The 19,539-nt window shown below is 35.0% G+C and overlaps 1 protein-coding gene across 3 annotated transcripts in view; it reads left to right on the top strand.

Annotated features, from left to right (window-relative positions):
• The window catches only part of WRN (WRN RecQ like helicase), a 124,830-nt gene that overhangs the window by 97,658 nt on the left and 7,633 nt on the right, over positions 1-19,539 (top strand). Inside the window, exons 26-33 of one of the 3 annotated variants that reach the window (XM_049866722.1) lie at positions 115-190; positions 973-1,046; positions 2,652-2,739; positions 3,161-3,273; positions 5,324-5,438; positions 8,835-8,966; positions 11,279-11,441; positions 17,454-17,650. In XM_049866722.1, coding sequence (XP_049722679.1) covers positions 115-190; positions 973-1,046; positions 2,652-2,739; positions 3,161-3,273; positions 5,324-5,438; positions 8,835-8,966; positions 11,279-11,441; positions 17,454-17,650 — 958 coding nt within the window. Of the gene's footprint in view, positions 1-114; positions 191-969; positions 1,047-2,651; positions 2,740-3,160; positions 3,274-5,323; positions 5,439-8,834; positions 8,967-11,278; positions 11,442-17,453; positions 17,651-19,539 lie in introns of all 3 variants that reach the window. The other 2 variants (XM_049866723.1, XM_049866721.1) reach the window with 2 other exon arrangements.

The following is a 19,539-nucleotide window of genomic DNA, read 5'->3' as shown; positions in this document are numbered from 1 at the left end:
TTCTAAAATGGTAATATAATCTCATCTGCCTTTCTGAGATAAGGGGTATGAAGAGTCATGAATTAGATAATTGCGTTCTAACATTTAAGATAATTTAATCTCATTATTTTTCAGTTCTAAAGCTGTATCTTCAGCCATTGAACAGTATTCCTCTAATCAAGCACCAATTGAATTAACTGCAGAGAAGAAGGTTTGTTTTAAAAAAGTGGTTCTTTTTTATTGCATTCTTTTTATTGGCACAGTTCTTATTATTAAAGTTTTATGTTTTAGTTCCCTTCTAATTAAAGAGAAAAGTGGAATATGTAACAAGACATAAACTTTGGAAAGAGAAGTGATATGAACAGAATACAATATAAGGTGTATGATTTCTGGGCTTAAACGAATAGTCCAGAAGTATTTGAGGAAGTAATTTATTTTGATTCTTTTGAGCCTGTTTTATGACTTGGAATTTTTAGATGTTATGATGCTTAGAGGTGATAGAAAAATAAGTTTGATTCCTAAATATTCTCACTAAAGCTATGCACACATGCACACATACTCTCTTACTTTGATTTTAGACCTTAGGTAACTATACAGATTAAATACTTACCCAGAGGCCGATGTAAGATCATTAGAACAGTCGGGTAATGGACAAATGTGCTGAATTCCATTTTTTGGTGAACTTTTTCTGCTTTACCAAATATAGTGTGCAGAATATAATTGAATCATTTTCTAACTTTGGCTCTTACTGTGTCTCAGAGCATTCTGTATAGAGTTGGGAGTAATGGGCATTGGGTTACATTTTAATTGCCTTTAAAACCCTAAAATTAGGGATTTCAGGAGCTTATTTTCAGGTGGTTTATTTGATGACTTGGTTAGTCAGAGGAAAAAATGTCACCTTCAGCTTTGCATCTTATTTCCTTCATACTTACAAGTTCTTTGAAACTTCTGATACTTTATGTTTTTAATGGGTCTTTATATGTTTAAAAGCAGTCTAATTTGGAGAAGATGTATTCTTACAAAGCACTTGATAAAGTATCTACTGGGAGTGACATTCCTAAAAAAAGGTACAGAGTTCACTGTTTGTATTTTCTATACTTACCTTAACAGCACTTTCTGTTTTTCTAAAGAGAGAGGACTGTCAGATGTGGGGCTATTTCTTTGGCAGAGCGAGTCCTATGAAATGATAACATTAGTATTAATTTAATAGCTAACACTTACTATTACTGTATACCCGGCTCTGTGCTAAGTATTAGGCATTTTATACATATTATCTCAGTAACCTATGGGTTAAAAAAAAACCAAACCAAACCCATTGCCGTTGAGTCGATTCCGACTCATAGTGACCCTATAGGACAGAGTAGAACTGCCCCATAGGGTTTCCAAGGAGTGCCTGGTGGATTCAAACCGCCAACCTTTTGGTTAGCAGCCATAGCTCTTATAATGTAGTTTGTGAATTCTTGCAACAGAGAAATTAATAAACATTTCTTAAATATCAAACATGTTCGTTCTCTCCCCCACCTCCCACCACAAAGTAGGAATTTAATAAAATTTGGCATCTTTTATGTAGGCCATTCTATGCAGTTTTTTTTTTTAATTGTGGTAAATATATATGTAACATGAATGTGCCCTTTTGACAATGTTCATATGTACAGTTCAGCAACATTATGTTTATAATATCGTTCAACCATCACCATAACCCTTTTTAAAATTTTCCCATCACCCTTAACAGCAGCTCAGTGTCCTCAAGTAGTGAGGCCCCCTTTTCTCCTCCCTCCTGCCCCTGTAATACCTGTTGCCATCAAGGTGACTCCGACTCAGGGAGACCCCTTGTGTGTCACAGTAGAACTGCACTCCATGGAGTTTACAATGGTGGGTTTTTGGGAAGCAGATCACCAGGCCTCTCTTCTGAGGCACCTCTGGGTAGAATTGAACCTCCTATCTTTCGTACCACTTGGGAACTCCCCTGGAAACTACTAATAAACTTTGGTCCCTATATACTAGTCTGTTCTAGATATTTTCAGCATGTCATTTTTTAAACTTTTCTTATATGTCATTAATTTGCTAACAAGAAATACCTCTTCTAGAAATTGGCTTTTTTATCTAGTTTGGTGCCTAGCACCTTTCACACCATATTGTTTACAGTTTGTGGGGTTTTTCTTCCCCCTCTTTTGGGGAATCAAATGCAAAATTACTTCGTTTGCCGACTTTTTGTTTGTTTTAGAAGAAAGTTTTGCATAATTTAATTAATCACATGTTCATGTCTCCCACCAACCAAAAAATCATTGCTGTCACAGAATGAATTATCATAGATTACATCCCTCTTGGTTAAAAAAAAAAAAAAAAAATGTTATCTTTCTTCAGTATGGATAAGGAGTATTTTTTTTTTCCCCAAAGCATTTTGGTTGAGGAGGAGGATGGAACAAATGTTGTTCTTCAGTTTTGTAATGAACTCAAACCGCAATTTTAAGTTTACCGTTAGAATCAGTGTGGTTGATCCAGAATGTTCAAAATCTGGGCTGCCATTTAAGTAACAAATTGTGTTACTTGTATTATGAAGGATAGATGTTAGTATTGACTTGGAAAGATAATCTTTATTTGGGGGCAAAATAAAAAGTGAACTAGGAGAAAGAAATTTTCTTTTATTATTTATTTTCCTTTAAATTTTTTAGTGTCATGGTGCCATCACCAGGAAAATATCTTCCTGCATCTTTTAAGTCCACAGAACCTGTTATTTCAACCCAAGAACAAGAGACTCAGGTAAGCCTTCTGTAAAACGGCAACTAGCTCATGAGACGATAGTTACGATTCTATAAAACCCACCAAAACCAAACCCACTGCCGTCGAGTCGATTCTGACTCATAGTGACCCTATAGGACAGAGTAGAACTGCCCCATAGAGTTTCCAAGGAGCACCTGGTGGATTCGAACTGCCGACCTCTTGGTTAGCAGCCATAGTACTTAACCACTACGCCACCAGGGTTTCTACACATTCTATGATTCTATACATGCTTAAAATTCTGGTGTTGATGTTTTAATAATTGTACTTTAGCTAAGAGCCTGGGATAGAGTTCTGTTTATTTTCAATTCAAGGGAAAATATAATCTGAAAGCTCTAAAATAAAAGACTGGATTTTTCTATGTATATTAAAAAAAGTGTTGTGTTTCTTGTGTTTTGTTCAGACTACATTATATGGCAAATTGGTAGAAGCCAGGCAGAAGCAGTCCAATAAAATGGACGTTTCTCCAGCTATCCTGGCGACAAATAAGATACTGCTGGATATGGCTAAAATAAGGTAAACAGTCCATTTGTAGATGTTATGATTTATTTTCTTCTAACATAATAACCCCCCCCCAAAAAAACATAATAGATTTGTAAAATATATCATTATGTGATAATGACGGTAACTTCAACGATCACATCTGAGAGATGCTCCCAAATTTCCCATGCCCCTACCGCTATCTCTTTGCTGAGCTTGTGGCCTCACATTTCTGCTTGAATGAAAAACAGCTATCTTTTCAGTGACCAGATTCAGTATATATAAAATCTAACTCATTCTCCACCCACCCTGCATGCACACATTCACCCAGGTACCAAAACTCCTGATCATACTACCGTGTCTCCACTCACACATGTTCAAAACCTCTGATACCATTTTTATTCTTGTAACATGTATCTCCTTCCACTTACTTAAACTGTTTTCAGACTTTCTCATTTAAAGGTTCCTTGTGTGTCTATGACTTCCTCCCTCTTTTCAGTAATGCCATGTTAGTTTAGGCCGTTCACCCTTGGACTAATGCAGAAGTCTCTTAACTAGTCACTCTTTCTTCAGTCTCTCCCCCTATTTCATCCAATATTTGAGTACCAAGGAGTCCCTGGGTGGTGCAAATGGTTAAGTGCTCAACTACTAACCAAAAAGTTGGTGGTTCGAATCTACCCAGAGGTGCCATGGAAGAAAGGCCTGGTGATCTCCTTCTGAACGAGCACAGCCATTGCACACCCTGTGGAGCACAGCTCTGCTCTAACACACGTGGGATTTCCATCAGTTGGAATCAGCTTGATGGAAACTGGTTTGGTTTTTTTGGTTAATGAGTACCAAATTAATCTTTCTTTTTATTTATGGACTTAAGCTTACTTTTCCGTCTAAGTCACAGAATTTTGAATGGTTTATGTTACCTTGGTCGTTGTTTATCATTTGTTGAAGACCCCTTTTCAGCTTCCACGTATGTATTTACAATGTGGCCTCTGCCTTGTAGTTTCTTTGATTCTCCCAAAATCCTTCTATGAAACCCTTCTAGCTTTATTACTGCTTCCTACATGAAATCTTCCATGGTCTTATTAGGAAAGTAACTCCTCTCTCTCGAATTCATAAAGGCGTTTCAGATTTATTGCTTCTATATCACTTATCACACAAGGCTTTATTTCATTTTTTTGCCGTTAAGGGTATACATGTATTTGTATACCATCTAGATTTTAAAGTCTGAATAAAGGTATATGTTCCTCATGTCTTTGTGTCTCCCACAGCATGTAGGACAAGGCCTAATAGATACTAAATGCTCAATAGATATTTAAGAGAAGTATTTCCAAGAAGAATTGTTTGATAATTGTATTCATCTTGATGTTCCCTTTTAAAAAATTTGTCTCTGTCACTAAATTTAAGAGATGTTACTTTAGTGTGGATGTTTCTAATGATATTATATAGCGCTTAGATCCTATAATAATTATATCATTAAAAAATAAGTATTCTAGGACTACCCTTTAGTATTCAGAGAAGATATTTAAAGAAAAAAGAGTAATCATTAGATTGGCAGATTTTTAGGACAAAGACACTATACAGTCTCTTGGATATTAGACACATTAAGAACTATTGAGCTAAAAGCCTAAAGTAGTTTCCACTATATGGTTAACACTGTGGAAGAAAATAATGAATGAGACTTCCTTCTGAGAATTTCTTAGCCTCTTAGTTGTCCTTAGTTAGAGCCTAGTAGTTTTCGTTTCTGTAAACATAATAACAAGGTCAGTAATAGGGTACAGCAGTAGATGTTGGCCTGTTTCTTTGTGATACTGACCTGTTTACCACCTGGTACTGTGTTTTATAGTGATGGTTGTGGTGGTGTTTTTATTAAATTGCTTAAAGAGCAAATTTTGAAATGGTGGAAAGTACAGAAAGAAATTATAAAGAATTACTTGTATTTCACATTGGTTTCTGTTTTTGAAAAAAATGAAATTAAGTGTGCAACAATTGTGTAAAAATGCACCACGTTTATTGAGAATCAAAATGTAGCCTATGTTGCAAGAGTGATATGTTTCATTGGTTTCTGGACTCTTTTTTTTCTTAACCACAGACCTACTACGGTGGAAAATGTGAAAAGGATTGATGGTGTTTCCGAAGGCAAAGCTACTATGTTGACCCCTCTGTTGGAAGTCATCAAACAATTCTGCCAAGTAAACAGTCTTCAGGTAAATTACTGTGGTTTTCAGGAGCTCTTAAAAAATAAACCTTTTCTGACCATTTCAGAAGCACGTCTGAGGAGCAACACCTTTTCCTTTTATTTGCTTTTCCTTATTAGACACCTAGAAGATGAATTCAGAGTATTTCTACAGTAAATCAGTTAGTGAAGGCTTGTTCGTTAGTTGCCTAATTTTTAAGCTGATACTGAAGTTGTTATCCAGGCTGCCCATGTCATTCTATTTTGTTGAACGTTTTGTCTTTAAACTTGAGTGAGTACTATATTTCGGGTTGAAAACTTCTTTCACTTTCAAATATGGTAGTTAGAAACTGAAGCTGCAGATAACTTACTATCAACCGGTAGGGCTGTCAGCCGCTTTGTTTTTCTTATTGTTTGCATATTCCCCAACTACCTTCCCCTTCCAGTGATGCTGTCTTTTGCTATTAAGTAGATTTTATGGTATTCTCCTCAAGCTTAATAGTGTTTCTACATATCCTTGTATTACTTCTTGCTTACCATAAATGGCCATTTCCACAAGGATTGTTTGTGTTTGTTTCTTTAAACTTCACATGCAGCCTCTGTGCTGTGTACTCCAGCGCAGAACATGTGACAGGGAGAGGTGGTGCAAAGACTTGGACTAAAAGTCAGGGAATCAGGGTTTTCATTCTGCCATGGTTTACTAGATAAACCTGAATGTGTTCTTGAATTTCCTAGGGTCTCCATTTCCTTACCCTACACAGTGGAAATAATAGTTTCCCAACCCATATCAAGGAAGTCAAGGATGGAATTAGGAAGATTAAAGGCATGGGACACTTCCTAGAAGTTTAGAAGAATTAAAAATATGTTATGGCTGCTAACCAAAGAGTTGGTAGTTCGAATCTGCCAGGTGCTCCTTGGAAACTCTGTGGGGCAGTTCTACCCTGTCCTATAGGGTCGGTGTGAGTTGGAATCAACTTGACGGCACTGGGGTTTTAAGGCAATATTAAGGGATCATTTTCTAATCCTAAATGGTCGTGGAAGCTTCGGGTAGACACATTTGGATCCCATTTTTGAAAAATCATTCTCCAACTACAAGTAGAAAACTCTTTTGCTTTTTATATGTAGTATTCTTTTCTCTGATAAAGAGCATTCTTGGCAAATTTTCTTTTCATACTCTTATACAAGATATCATGTGAAAATTCCTTATATTTCATATTGGATATTTTAGAAAATGAAATTACAGTGTCTTAATAAAGAATACCGTATCTACCAGCAGTAATTGAGTGAGATTCCTCTCTTTGGATGCTTGACAGTAGTACCTTCTCTCATGAATTGGTGGTATTATTTTATAATGAAAAAAATTATTCCTCCTAACCCTCACCCCTTAAAGAGAGGAAATTGAAGTAGGGCAAACTGTAAATGTGCCAAAGGGTAGCTGTGAAGCCTTTTTTAACCTTCTGGATAGAGAAAACAACTGCTAACTTTTGTAGTTCCAAATTATGTCTGGGCTGTTTCGCAAATTTAAACCACTTATTAAAGAAATTAATAAACTTTAATGTTTCATTTATTATTCACCACCTTAAGTTTTTTAATTTACTTAAAATTTTGAATTAAAACTAAAATACTATCATAATATCAATCAGAAGTTACAAATATAAGGATATGGGTATTAAATCCATTACGATAGCCATTTGGGAAAAATTACGTTAAAAATAATTTTATAGACACACTAGCCCAGGGGCAAGGACAAGAAGGCAGGAGGGGACAGGAAAGCTTGTAATAGGGAACCCAGGGTCGGGAAGGAGAGAGTGTTGACATGTTGTGGGGTTGGCAACCAATGTCACAAACCAGTATGTGTACTAGTTTGTAATGAGAAGCTAGTTTTTTCTGTAAACCTTCATCTAAAGTACAATAAAAAAAAATTATTGAGATATATTTTATGAAAATGGTAATGTTTTTGAAGTATCCCCCCCCACCAAAGATGAATTTATAGTTGGCAGCTACTTAGCAAAGTATAAAAAGTGGTAGACAACTCTTTTTTTAACCACACATAAAAGATAGATTATAACTATAATGCATTAAAACATTGCAGTCACAATGAAACCTGTAACAAAGTAATTTAATAAGTTAAAGTGCCTGGTCCCTTGAGGAATAATATTGGTATCATTTTGATAAGGTTATTTATCGTTGTTGTCCATTGTGTATATGTGTGTGAGGAAGAATGTTTATGAGCTTTTCTTTGGGAAAGACATTTAGAGGTTTTTTCCATACTTTGCCGCTTAGGGATTTTGATAAAAAATTATATTGGTTGAGTATTGGTGAGGAATATAAATGTTCTGTTTGACTTTTTCCATGTCATATGTGTGTCACCTAATTTTAGAACTTGAATTATCTGATCCAAAGCACTAAAATATGTTTTCCAAACCTTTTTTTTGAGACTTCACCTTGCATGTGAAAGAATATCAGATTATACTCACATGTCAACACAAAATAAAATTCCAGCCAAATAACCCTAGGGGTCGGGGTCTGGTGTTGGAAGCTTATAACTGGCCCAGAACAGAGCTGACTGTTAAATGTTTCCGTTTCTGTTTGAAAGCTTCAGAATAGCTGCGTACTGCAGTTTTTAGAAGGTGTGCATCGAGACAGAGTAGGTGTTTGTGACGAAGCCTAGCAGGCTGCTCAGACAGGTCCCCCCACTGTGGCATTTGCCATGGGCTAGGCTAGGTTTTTAGTCCTCATTCTTTCAAGCTTCAATGTCTAACGTGTGTTGTCATGCAGAGCAGTTGTGTTTTGGGGAGTAGAGTTGCGTTATCCATCTCTGTGAACTTGGTTTTATGTTTATATGTGTGTGCATATAAATATAAGGAATGCAGCTTCATTAATTTATAGTGAGGAATACATTGGAAAGTTTCACTTGGCCCAACCAGTGCATTCTCTCCTATAGAAGCCTTATTGGGAAGCCACTTATCTGAGAGTTGTTGAGCAAGCCTGGACTATAACAAGTGAAGTTCTGATAGTGTCTTAAGTAGTATCTCAGCAAGAAAGATAAGTTAAGGGGTTCTCATCCACTAGAGGGTTCTACTTGCTAAGTAAACCACAATATTCACATCTGGTTGGCAAGATTTCCATCTGAATAGTGCTTGGGTATGCATGCCTACCTTTGTCCCTCTGCCTTTTCTGTTAGTTTCTGTAATTGACTACTCTGTGTTCATACAGTGCTTTATCTACATAAAACCCCACTGCCCGCAGGTTGATTCCAACTCTTGGTGACCCTGTCTCCTCATAATAAGGGAAATCTTGGACTGTTGTTTAGACTTATTATTTCTGTTGTCTTTTTTCTAAGAGCTAATGATTGTATTGATGTTATATAGATTCTTATATTGATATTATTGATCATTTGTGCTGGGCTACATTTAACTCTTTGTAGACTGACATTTTCTCAAGTACAAAACCTCAAGAAGAACAGAAGAAAAGCCTGGCCATGAAAAATGAAGAATTCTCACTTTCACAATCTGAAGTCATCACTTACTCTTTATTCCAAGAAAAGAAGATGTCTTTAGTAAGTGTTTTTTTCAAGTTGGAGGGAATTTTTTATTTTACCTAAACTCATGTTTTATCACCTTTTCAGTATTAAAATTCCTTCTAAACCAATAATAAATCTCATTTTATCTTTAATTTTAGATCACAGTATCATTTTCTTTTTCTGCTAAACCTAGCTTTGTCAGTTCAATAACAACATCTAGTTCAGTCATAATTCTTTTATAGACGTTGTACTGGGGTACGACAAACACATTTATAGCTCAGAGATATTGCAGCAGCCATATTTTAAGACTTTTAAAAAGTAAGTAATACTCTAAAAACTATTAGTATATGCACTGATAAGAAACAATCTCTAAGATACGTTGTTAAAAAAGGAAGGTGCAAAAAAAAAAAAAAAAGGAAGGTGCAGAGCAATTTGAAAAGCATAAATGTATATGTGTGCCTATTCACATATTCTTAAATGTATAAACAGAAAAGCTTGGAATACCACTGGAAGACGTCCAAGAAACTGAAAATAGCTTCATAGAAAACTTACTTTTCACTCTGTATCCTCAAATGCTGTTCAATTTATTTTTTAACCATGCCTAATGCCCTTTGAATCAGAATCAACTTGACAGCAACAGGTTTGGTATTTAATGCCCTTTGGAAAAAAAATCTAATTGGTATAAAAAATGGCCATGCTTAATCTTTATTCATTGTTACGGCATAAATCCTTAAGGCTTTTTTTTTTTTTTAATACAAAATGGAGAGTATATCTTACTGGAATATAGACAGAATGAGCCTTCCAGTTAAATTAAATTTTCTTGAATTCCTTTCCCTTCTGACATTAAATTATAGGGAATAGGCTAGATGGTTCAATGCCTATTTTTCCTGTTCTCTATGTCTCCACCCACTAGGTTGTATTACACACTTTTTATTCTGGTTAAGGTCCAATATAAATGAAAATAAACAGTTCATAGCTTGTCTTAATAACTTAATAGATGTTCTAATTAGACAAGTTCCTTAATTAAAAGTATGAAAGCCATTACGTGAGAAACCAAATAATTCCTTTGTACTAATTTTGAAATAAAATACATGGTAAATAGGAATTTTAAGTTCAAACTCTTATGTAAACAGTAACTTACATCTATATGTTAAATATGCCCGTGTTTGCATAATTTGACCATGGATGTATGTAGAACTGAAGTTAGTTACTAAGAAAATTTGATTATGGGCTTCAAATCTTCTGAATAAAGTACATTCTCGTTCTCAGCCGTGATATGAGATTTCACGTACTATATAGTTTTATGGTTAAGGATATGAAGAGTGGTATATCTTCATTTATGTCTTTTGCTATTATTTGGTTGTATGTTATTGCATAATATGATGGTGTAATTAGCTGTATCTCCCAGGAGCCTGAGAGGGTCTTGCCAGTTAACCACAGATTAAACATGCCTGAGGACTAATTAATCAGGACCAGTAATACAATTAGTTTTAGGTAATTTGATGCCCTGTATCAAATAACCCTGATGTTATGCACACATGGTGCACACTGTCTAGAAGAAAAGGGCGGATATTTAATGAAAGCGATTTAAAACCTGCCTTTGAAGGATGAGAACGTTGCTTTAAATCCCCTTTCTGTGAATGTATCAACATTCTTGAAAATACAGCCCAAATTTAGAGTTCCGGTACATTAGTGCTGAGTGACTAAACTTTCTGAGCGCTTAAAGAATGTTTTACATAATACACATCTTAAATGTTTGCAGCCACATTGGTTTAAAAATATTTATAAATACATAACACTGTTCTTAAATTTCACATAATTCATGTCAAGTTCAGTAGTAGAAAATCAAGTGACCGCTCTTGTTTAATTGCACTTATTTTATGAGTGGGGCCAATTTTAAGTACCCATTAAAATCTTCTCAAGAATCCTTTATAAATGGAACTGGAGCCTGTGTTATCACTAAGCATTTAGGATTTATGTTTTTAGAAATGTGTATAACCAAACACCGTGTGTTACTTCAATTATATAAAGTATTGAATTCATTAACTGTTTTCTCAGAAGCTATTGCGTTAATGTAGAATGACTGCTCTTTGAAGATTGAATTCTTAGCTAAAGCTGGGTAATTTTGTTGTAGTCAATATAGTCAGTATAACAAGTAGCACTTGTGGAGTTCTATAACGTGGGTACTTTTTTAAAGAAACAGTTAAAATGAAAATTTTAAGGGAAGGCTTAGTCCACTGTTTATTTCTGGGTGAAAATTTAGTACCTGAAGGTCTTGGACTTTTTATTTCCATACATTATGGTGTACTTTTAAAAACTCACTGGTCGTTTTACTGTTGTTTCTCTAGAAGAGTATAGCTGAGAGCAGGACTCTGCCTCTCACATCAGTTGGCATGCACTTAGCCCAGGCGGTGAAAGCTGGCTACCCACTCGATATGGAGCGAGCAGGCCTGACTCCAGAGGTTCAGAAGATTATTGCTGATGTTATCCGAAACCCTCCCATCAACTCAGGTGATAAGCGTGGCCCTAGTCTGCAGCCTTAATGATTTAAGTCACTGAACCCAGATGAAGTAAACAAGCAACCCATTAATAGTTTTGTTTGAACTGCATTAACCCTTCGTGCTATGATAAAAACCTTAATTTTGTAATGCTTTCTGTTGTTCTAGAAAATCAATCTTTCTTGCCCATTATCACTGAAAAATTCTTATTCTCCTTTGCAGTTTCACAGTACAGTTTTCCCACCCATCCCAAAACAGTACACTTCCACCGTTTTCTAATTTTTATCTGATCACTTGAAGAAACAAATTTAATGCATCCATTTTTTATTTGTGGTCAGTCGTTTACAGAAGATGTACAAATGTACAAATATAAACTGGGTGTTATAACCCAATAAATCTTTTTTTTTTTATAGCCCAATAAATCTGATAAAGTTTTTAGATGGTTAGGCCAGGGCAGTGATCATACCAAAAGTCTGGTCTCCAAAGCTGCAGTGCAAATAATTACTTTTTATTGCCTCAAATATTTTCCCAATTGGGAACAACCCTGGTGGTATAGTGGTTAAGAGCTCAGCTGCTAACCAAAAGGTCAGCAGTTCAAATCCATCAGCCGCTCCTTGGAAACCCTATGGGGCATTTCTACTCTGTCCTGTGGGGTTGCTATGAGTCGGAAACGACTTGAGGGCACCTGACAACAACAACAACAACAACAAGGTTCCCTCCAAGAGTTTGGAAATAAGAGAAAAAAAGATTATCTCCTGAAAGCAAAATCAATATTATACTTAATTAATCAGAGCAAAGATACGCAAATCACTTTAAAAGGCAGCAGTATTCCTAGGCTACTTTCCTTACATCCTGAAGATTGATGATGGTGTAGCCTAGTCAGTAAGAGCAAAGACTATCAACAGAGAGACCTGTGTTCAAATCTTATCTCTATCATTTCAGAACTATGTGATCTTGGGGAAAATTATCCAATCTTCTTAAGCCTCAGTTTTCTCGTCTATAAAATGTTGTTGTTGTCGTTAGGTGTCGTTGAGTCGATTCTGATTCACAGTGACCCTGTGTATAACAGAACAACACACTACCTGGTCCTGTGCCTTCCTCACAGTTGTTGTTATGCTTGAGCCCATTGTTGCAGCCACTGTGTCAGTCCATCTCACTGAGGTCTTCCTCTTTTTTGCTGACCCTCTACTTTATCAAGCATGATGTCCTTCTCCAGGGACTGGTCCCTCCTGATAACTTGTTCACAGTATGTGAGATGAAATCTCACCATCCTCACTTCTAAGGAACATTCTGACTACTCTTCCAAGATTTGTTTGTTCTTCTGGCAGTTCATGGCATATTCATTTCTTACCAACACCATAATTCAAAGGCATGAATTCTTCCATCTTCTTCATTCATTGTCCAGCTTTCATATGCATATGAGGCAATTGAAAACACCACAGCTTGGGTCAGGCACACCTTAGTCCTGTAGAATAGGAAGGTTTAATGTTTCTTCTCTGACAGATTTGTGAGGAATAAATTAGGTTTTGTACACAGAGCCCTGGGGTGTGTATTTAAAAAATGGTGATAGTGGTGGGAATGAACATGATACTGAAGGTTGAAAAAGTCAGATGGTAAGGTCTTCCTGCGTCTTAAAAAATGCCCTCTAACTATGATTTATTTTATACTCTACCCTTTAAAGTAGCTAATTAAGAAAATACAAAGCCACTAAATAAGTATACATAAAGGAAGGTTAAAAAAAACTACATTTTGTAGAAATATACAACTTTAAGAATTCAAGGAGATTCTAATTATCTTTTTTAAGCTACTAAAGATTTGATTTCTTTGGGAAATATTCTTGAATCACATAAAATAGATATTCTCATCTCAACTGTTCCCAAGGGAAGATAGTAAAGGAAGATCTAAGGTTATACTATTCAGCCACGTACTGGCGCCGTCTATTTTATTTGCGTCTTATTTGTATATGGTGAAAAAAATCAAGTTGCTGCTAGTTTGCTTTCTAAATCATGTAGTCCTGAAGTTAGATTTGGTAAACAAATTGGAAATCATTAAATTTTCCCCTTCCCGCTTCCACCTGTTTCACAGATAGGAACCTGAGGCCTAGGGAGTTGAAATAACTCTTCTAATATCGTGTCTGTGGTTAATGGCTGAGCAAGTTTTTCTTTTTACTGTACCACATTAGGGAAAGCTGTATTGCCAGCTAACTTAAAGAAATACGCAGTTTCGGATCCTGGTAGAGGATTAGGGTTTATATACCTCTAACTTGCTGAATAAAATAGATTTACTTATAGTCAGCTTAATGCCTTTGTAATTTTAGTATCTTTAAGGAAGCTTTACATTCTGACCATAGCAGTTTCAATTTCTGATGTTAGATAACTTTTTTAAATTATGAAATATTAAAACCAGAGTATATAAACATGAAAAATTCTCTATTAATAATTGTACAAGCTGACTCTGCAATGATATGAAAAATATTTGGTAATCATTAGTAACTAAACAGCATTTGCAAGGTTTGTCTTCACTTTTACACACAGAGTATAGCATTAAATAAACTTTCATTCAGAGATGAGCGCTAAATTGAAATTCCAAACAACCTCGGAGATCACTTTTGAACATTTATTTCGTCTTTCTGTCAATACACCGAATGTAGGTAGTACATATAGTTTGAAAAAGTATATTATCCTAGCCTACTCCCAAAGCCAAAACAGAGGTTAAGAAGGTTGTAAACAACCACATGCTCTGAATTTTATTTCTTTTGATAGTGTATTTATAACCCGTAAGATAGTATCTATCGATGTGAGATTTTGTTTTTGAGTTGGTTTTCCTTAATAAAACACTATTACATTTGCTTTCTTATTGGAGAACATATTGTTGAGTTGTAAATGATAACAAGAAATGAAGATACACAGACAGTACTAATTATTCAGAGTTTTAAAATTTAACTGTATCCAGATCACATAATTTTGTGTTTTAATGAACACATTTGATTGAAATATAAATTTTGCACAATTCTGAGCTGAGGAATTTTCTCTATTTTATTATGACATACTCTTAATACCTAAAAATAGAATATGAATTGAAAAAAATTATTTTCGTATTGTCTTATTTGCTAAATAGATTTTTTCCTTGTAACTCTTAATGAAAAGAATTCAGTGCCTTTTCATCCTTTTAGTATTCTAGTTTATCTTTTTTCCCATGTTTATATAATTTTAAGCTTCTTTTATGGAGTTGAGATTCTAACTACACTTAATAGTAATTAAGCAAGGTATTTACTGAGGTATCTAGATAACATCTTTAACAACTTCATTCTCCTATTCTTTACATGCATAGCTTCCAAGGGACCGTCCACAAAAGTAGGGGTAATATGATCTCTTTTGAAACACTGAAGGAGTGTAGCCAGTGTTCATCTTTTAATTCTCCAGTTTGTATTTCCAACACTTAATCACATGGAAAGTTAGGGCAGGATAGATTATATTTTTAAAGCTAGATGACACTTAGTCACGTATGTGTAACTTAGGCTGACTTTAGGAGAAATGTAAAGGGTACTTATAGAAATATGTAAGTAAATATATGAATTTTCTAATGTTATAGAGAAATTATATTCTAATTACATTATAGTAGCTTTATATATTTATTAAATCAATTGTGGTTTAACACCATAGACAAATGCTTATACATCATGATTTTATAAAAAGAAGACATTCTAATTTTAGAACTAGCTTAATTCAAAATGGAATAAAATACCTCTGACATCTTTCCTCCTTAACATAATTCGTTTAGCCCATGATACTACTGTAATTCAAGATTTTATGAATTTTTTCCTAATAAATTGGTTTGTAAATATTACATTTACAGAGCAATGAAATCTAAAAAGTATAGTTTATTTATCCGATGTTAAATACTTGCAGAAGAAAGTGAATTTAATACAACACAGTTGTATTAATTGCCTACAGTATGGGAAAATTGTATGCTTTTTCTAGCACAATGCTGTACGATAGAAATATAATGTGAGTCACAGAGACAATTTTAAATTTTCTAGTAGTAACATTAAAAACACTAATAATAACACGTGCCATTAATTTTAGTCATATTTTATTTAGCCCAGTCTATAAAAAATTGCATCATTTCAACATGTAATCAGTACAAAAAGATACTAGTAAGATATTTTACATTTTTTGTACTAAGCCTTCAAAACTGGTATGTATTTTACATCGTACCCCAATTCAGATGCTAAATTTTAATTTGAAACACTTGATCTGTGTTTAGAATTCATAAAATTCACAGTTGAAAAACGTAGATTCGCATCCCCGAGTTGTTCCAGATATGTTTAAAGGTTTTCCAGTAACTGAATGGAGCATCAGTTTTTTTTAATTAAATTAATTAGGAACTCAGTTCCTCAGTCACATTAGCCACATTTCAAGAGTTCAGTATCTACATGTGGTGACCTCTTACTGTATTGGTTAGCATAATTCCAGAGGTAGTTTGGCAGATATATCAAAATATAAAATGTGTCTAACCTTTGAACTAGTAATCTCACTTCTAGGGATCTAGAAGTATGGAAAGATACATGAAATGTGTTCATCAGGGCATTTTATTTCAGTGAAAGCTTGAAGACAAATGAAAGGGAACTCGTAAGGTACATTCTGATGCATACATACCACAGGTTACTCTTCAGCCATTAAAAAATGGTGAAGTAGTAAAATTGGTGGAATTTCAATGGCGTTAGGATGGTATAATACCTAAGGAGGAGTCACTGAGTGGTGCAAATGGTTAATACGTTCTACTGGTGACTGAAAAGTTAGAGGTGCAAGTCTGTCCAGAGGAGCCTCGGAAGAAAGGCCTGGTGACCTCCTTCTGAGAAGGCAGCCATTGAAAACCCCGTGGAGCACAGCTCCCCTCTGGCACACATGGGGCACCCTGAGTTGGGGCCAGCTCGGTGGTGACTGGTGGTGGCGGTGAAGTGACCAAGGGACAAGTGAACATTTAATGCCCTTGACAGATGCCATGGTCTCATTGCTGATTTCATTACAGACAGAGGTAATCTTGTCTGTACATTTTAAAACTTTCATCGAAGTTCAGTTTTACAGTTTAGGGAAAGCGTACAGGCTACTTATAGCCTCCTGTCCTAATTCCTTATTAGCTGTGTAACCTCTTCCTGACTGTTGTTGTTGTTGACTGCAGTGTTTTTAGGAAGTCCTGGAGTAACGAGATAAGGCCTTGGGAAGAAAGGAGTAATGTAAACCTGAGAACTATAATAAACTGAAGATTACCATTTCAGGTGCCATTTAAAAATACTTGGCCTCTGATTGGGAATTTGAATTCAGTGTCAGAAATGTTTGATACCAGTTCTGTAAATTACATGAAGATGAGTGAATAGACTCTAAGCTGCTTTCCCTGCCACAGAGATTGCAGATGAGTGTGATGCTGGAAGGAAGTGCTTGAAACATAAATAGTCGTCTGTAGTGAGATTGCCGCATAATTTATAAAGATGCGAAGAAACCAGCAGCAGCCAGAATCAGTTCACTGAGTTACAAAAAACTCAAAGTTCCTTGATTCTGAAAACAGAGCATATCTTTCCCAGAAATGCTCATCTAGCTACTGTGCATTTTAAATAATTGATGTCTTTTGTCATGCCATAGTATCTATTGAAAGGATCCTTTCTATTAGCATCTTAGGCTAATAAGCTTCTATTTTAAGAATGAATTCTTTTCAAAATTTTAATTTGTCTTTCATATTTGGACTTTAAAGCACATTTTCCTTTAGGAACAGTTCTGTGAATGGCTGTCTTGATTCTCAGAGCAGCCCACAAAAGACGGTTTGAAACATAATTTATGCCAAGTCAGTAGTGAAGCAGTGAGGGGACGCCTTTTCACTCCATTTTTATTCTCTAGGGGTGTAGGCATTTGGAAGGTGGGAAAATTCCTTTCCTACAAATATTTTACCATTTCCAGTTCATAGGATTTCTAAAATGTTCTGCAAGTTTATTTTAAATGCTTTTTTTTTTTTTTTAATTTTGTCTTTACAGACATGAATAAGATTAAACAAATTAGAACACTGGTTCCTTTAAACATTGACACATATCTTATCCATATGGCAGTTAAAGTCCTGGAAAAAGATGATGACGGCAAACTGCCGTGCCAGCTTTCATGTGATTCCAGCAAAAAGAGATGTTTGCCCAGTTCCGAAGAGAGCCGTTTAGGCTCCAAGAGAATCAAGGAAGAAGTGGGTACCAATACCAAGATGTTAGTTATATGCAGAATTTTTTATACGGTTTTGGTTGCTCAGTTTGCATACCCTAATACTAGAATATTTTTTGAATTGTTACAAATTCTGATGTACGTTTACTTCTTTATCTGTGTGCTAGACTTTCTTTGCTTTTCATTAATCTGATGTGTTTTTTTTTTTTAAAGTAAAAGGATTATTATGTGGAATGTCAGCTTAAATTTTACTTCTGCCTCATATGTACTATATATATATAAATATATATGGGTATAGATAGATACAGATTATAGATATAGATATATACCTTGGCAAATTCTTTTTCTTTCAGAGATGTGGATAATATTGGCTTTAAACATATGGCATCTAGTGTGATTAATGAAAATGAAAACAAATTATAAATAGCCACAAATTGATTGCTCCATCATTCTGTCATTGGAAACTGTCTGTTACTGTTACATGGACTGTCTAGAGCACGATGGTAATTGCTGCTCGTGGTCCTGAGCATAGCATACCGTGCCTTCTGTGTGGTCAGAGAATGACCACGAGTTCAATATTATTTTAGGTGGCATATTAAAGTAGCAAATTTTGGAAATTATTGCTCTGTGTGTGGGGTGAAATCAATAAATAGTAATTAGAGAATAAATGTTCTTTACCAGCTGACTCTATTAAAAAGATTTTTTAAATTTGAAAAGTTGACCTCTAGTGTCTTCCCAATCTAAAATGACATGACTTTATCATAAAACTTCATGAAAACTAATAATTAACTTAAAAAAAATTTTTTAGCTCCTAGACAATAAATGCAGCATGGTATTAGGTGGTTTTTAATATTTATATTAGTGGATTATATTACTATTTCAATTCTAAGGTACTCATAGGATTTCCAACAATTAAACTACTTTTTTGTCCAACAACTTAAAATTGAGAGAAACTGACCTTTCTTAAGTCTATACTTCAGTTAAGTTTGTATATAATCATGTCCTAGATGACTGAAGAAAGCTCAGTTCATTGGAATTCTTCACATTATTTTGATAATTGATAATTGCTGTAAAAAGGGCATTAGAAAAAATCTGGGTGAAGTGAGTGAAATTTGACTCCTATTCGCTGCTTTTATTTCTGTAATCTGTACCAGGCCTAAGGCGACCTGTTTTTCCCCAGTTTTTACCTTGTCAGTACAGGAGATGGTGTAACTTGTTATTTTTCCTGAATGTTGGAACACATTTAGAGTAAAATATGATTCTAACCATATATTAGCATTGTTGCTTTTCCCCTATTGAAGTAACATTAGGTGCTGATGAGAGTAGGGAGACCTTGGGTGGGGGAAGTGGGTGAAAATCATACTAGGTCTTCTGCCTTCTGAAGTGTATGTCTAATGGAGGCCTATTTCCCATTTAGGGAAACGGAGGTGTTGGGGCCGGGAAGTAGATTAGAAGGTCAGTGAGCCATCCAGAGCATCTTGCCTACATCTGCCTCCTGGTATAGAAAGCTACTATGATTACAGTAGAACAACTGGCAATTGAGTCTGTGGAGGTCTTGTTTCAAGATCTTTCACTTATTACCATCCATCTTCTCTACTGATCCAGGATGTAGCCCTCCATCTGTTTTGTCCTTAATTATGAAGCTTCTGATAAAGAATAATGTCATTAGAAGAAATTATTTTTATTAGTGATGCATCATTATGTTTACACCTGTTATGTCTGCTATTAAGATAGAAACACGGTTATACCCATGTTTAACGGAAGAAGATTACGCCTCGGTAGTTCTGGTTGATATATGTAGGTACACAGTGGGTTTTTAAAATATATTGCTTTTTGTATTTCTGGAAAGCTTTCTTATAGTTTTTAAGATGTTTATTTATTTCAGGAAGGTTTTCTTAAATTTTACAGTATTTT

This window comes from Elephas maximus, chromosome 22 (assembly GCF_024166365.1).
Source record: "Elephas maximus indicus isolate mEleMax1 chromosome 22, mEleMax1 primary haplotype, whole genome shotgun sequence".
NCBI classification, from domain to species: domain Eukaryota; kingdom Metazoa; phylum Chordata; class Mammalia; order Proboscidea; family Elephantidae; genus Elephas; species Elephas maximus.
The sequence above is the reverse complement of the archived record's forward strand: the minus strand, read 5'-3'. Positions and strand labels throughout refer to the sequence as shown.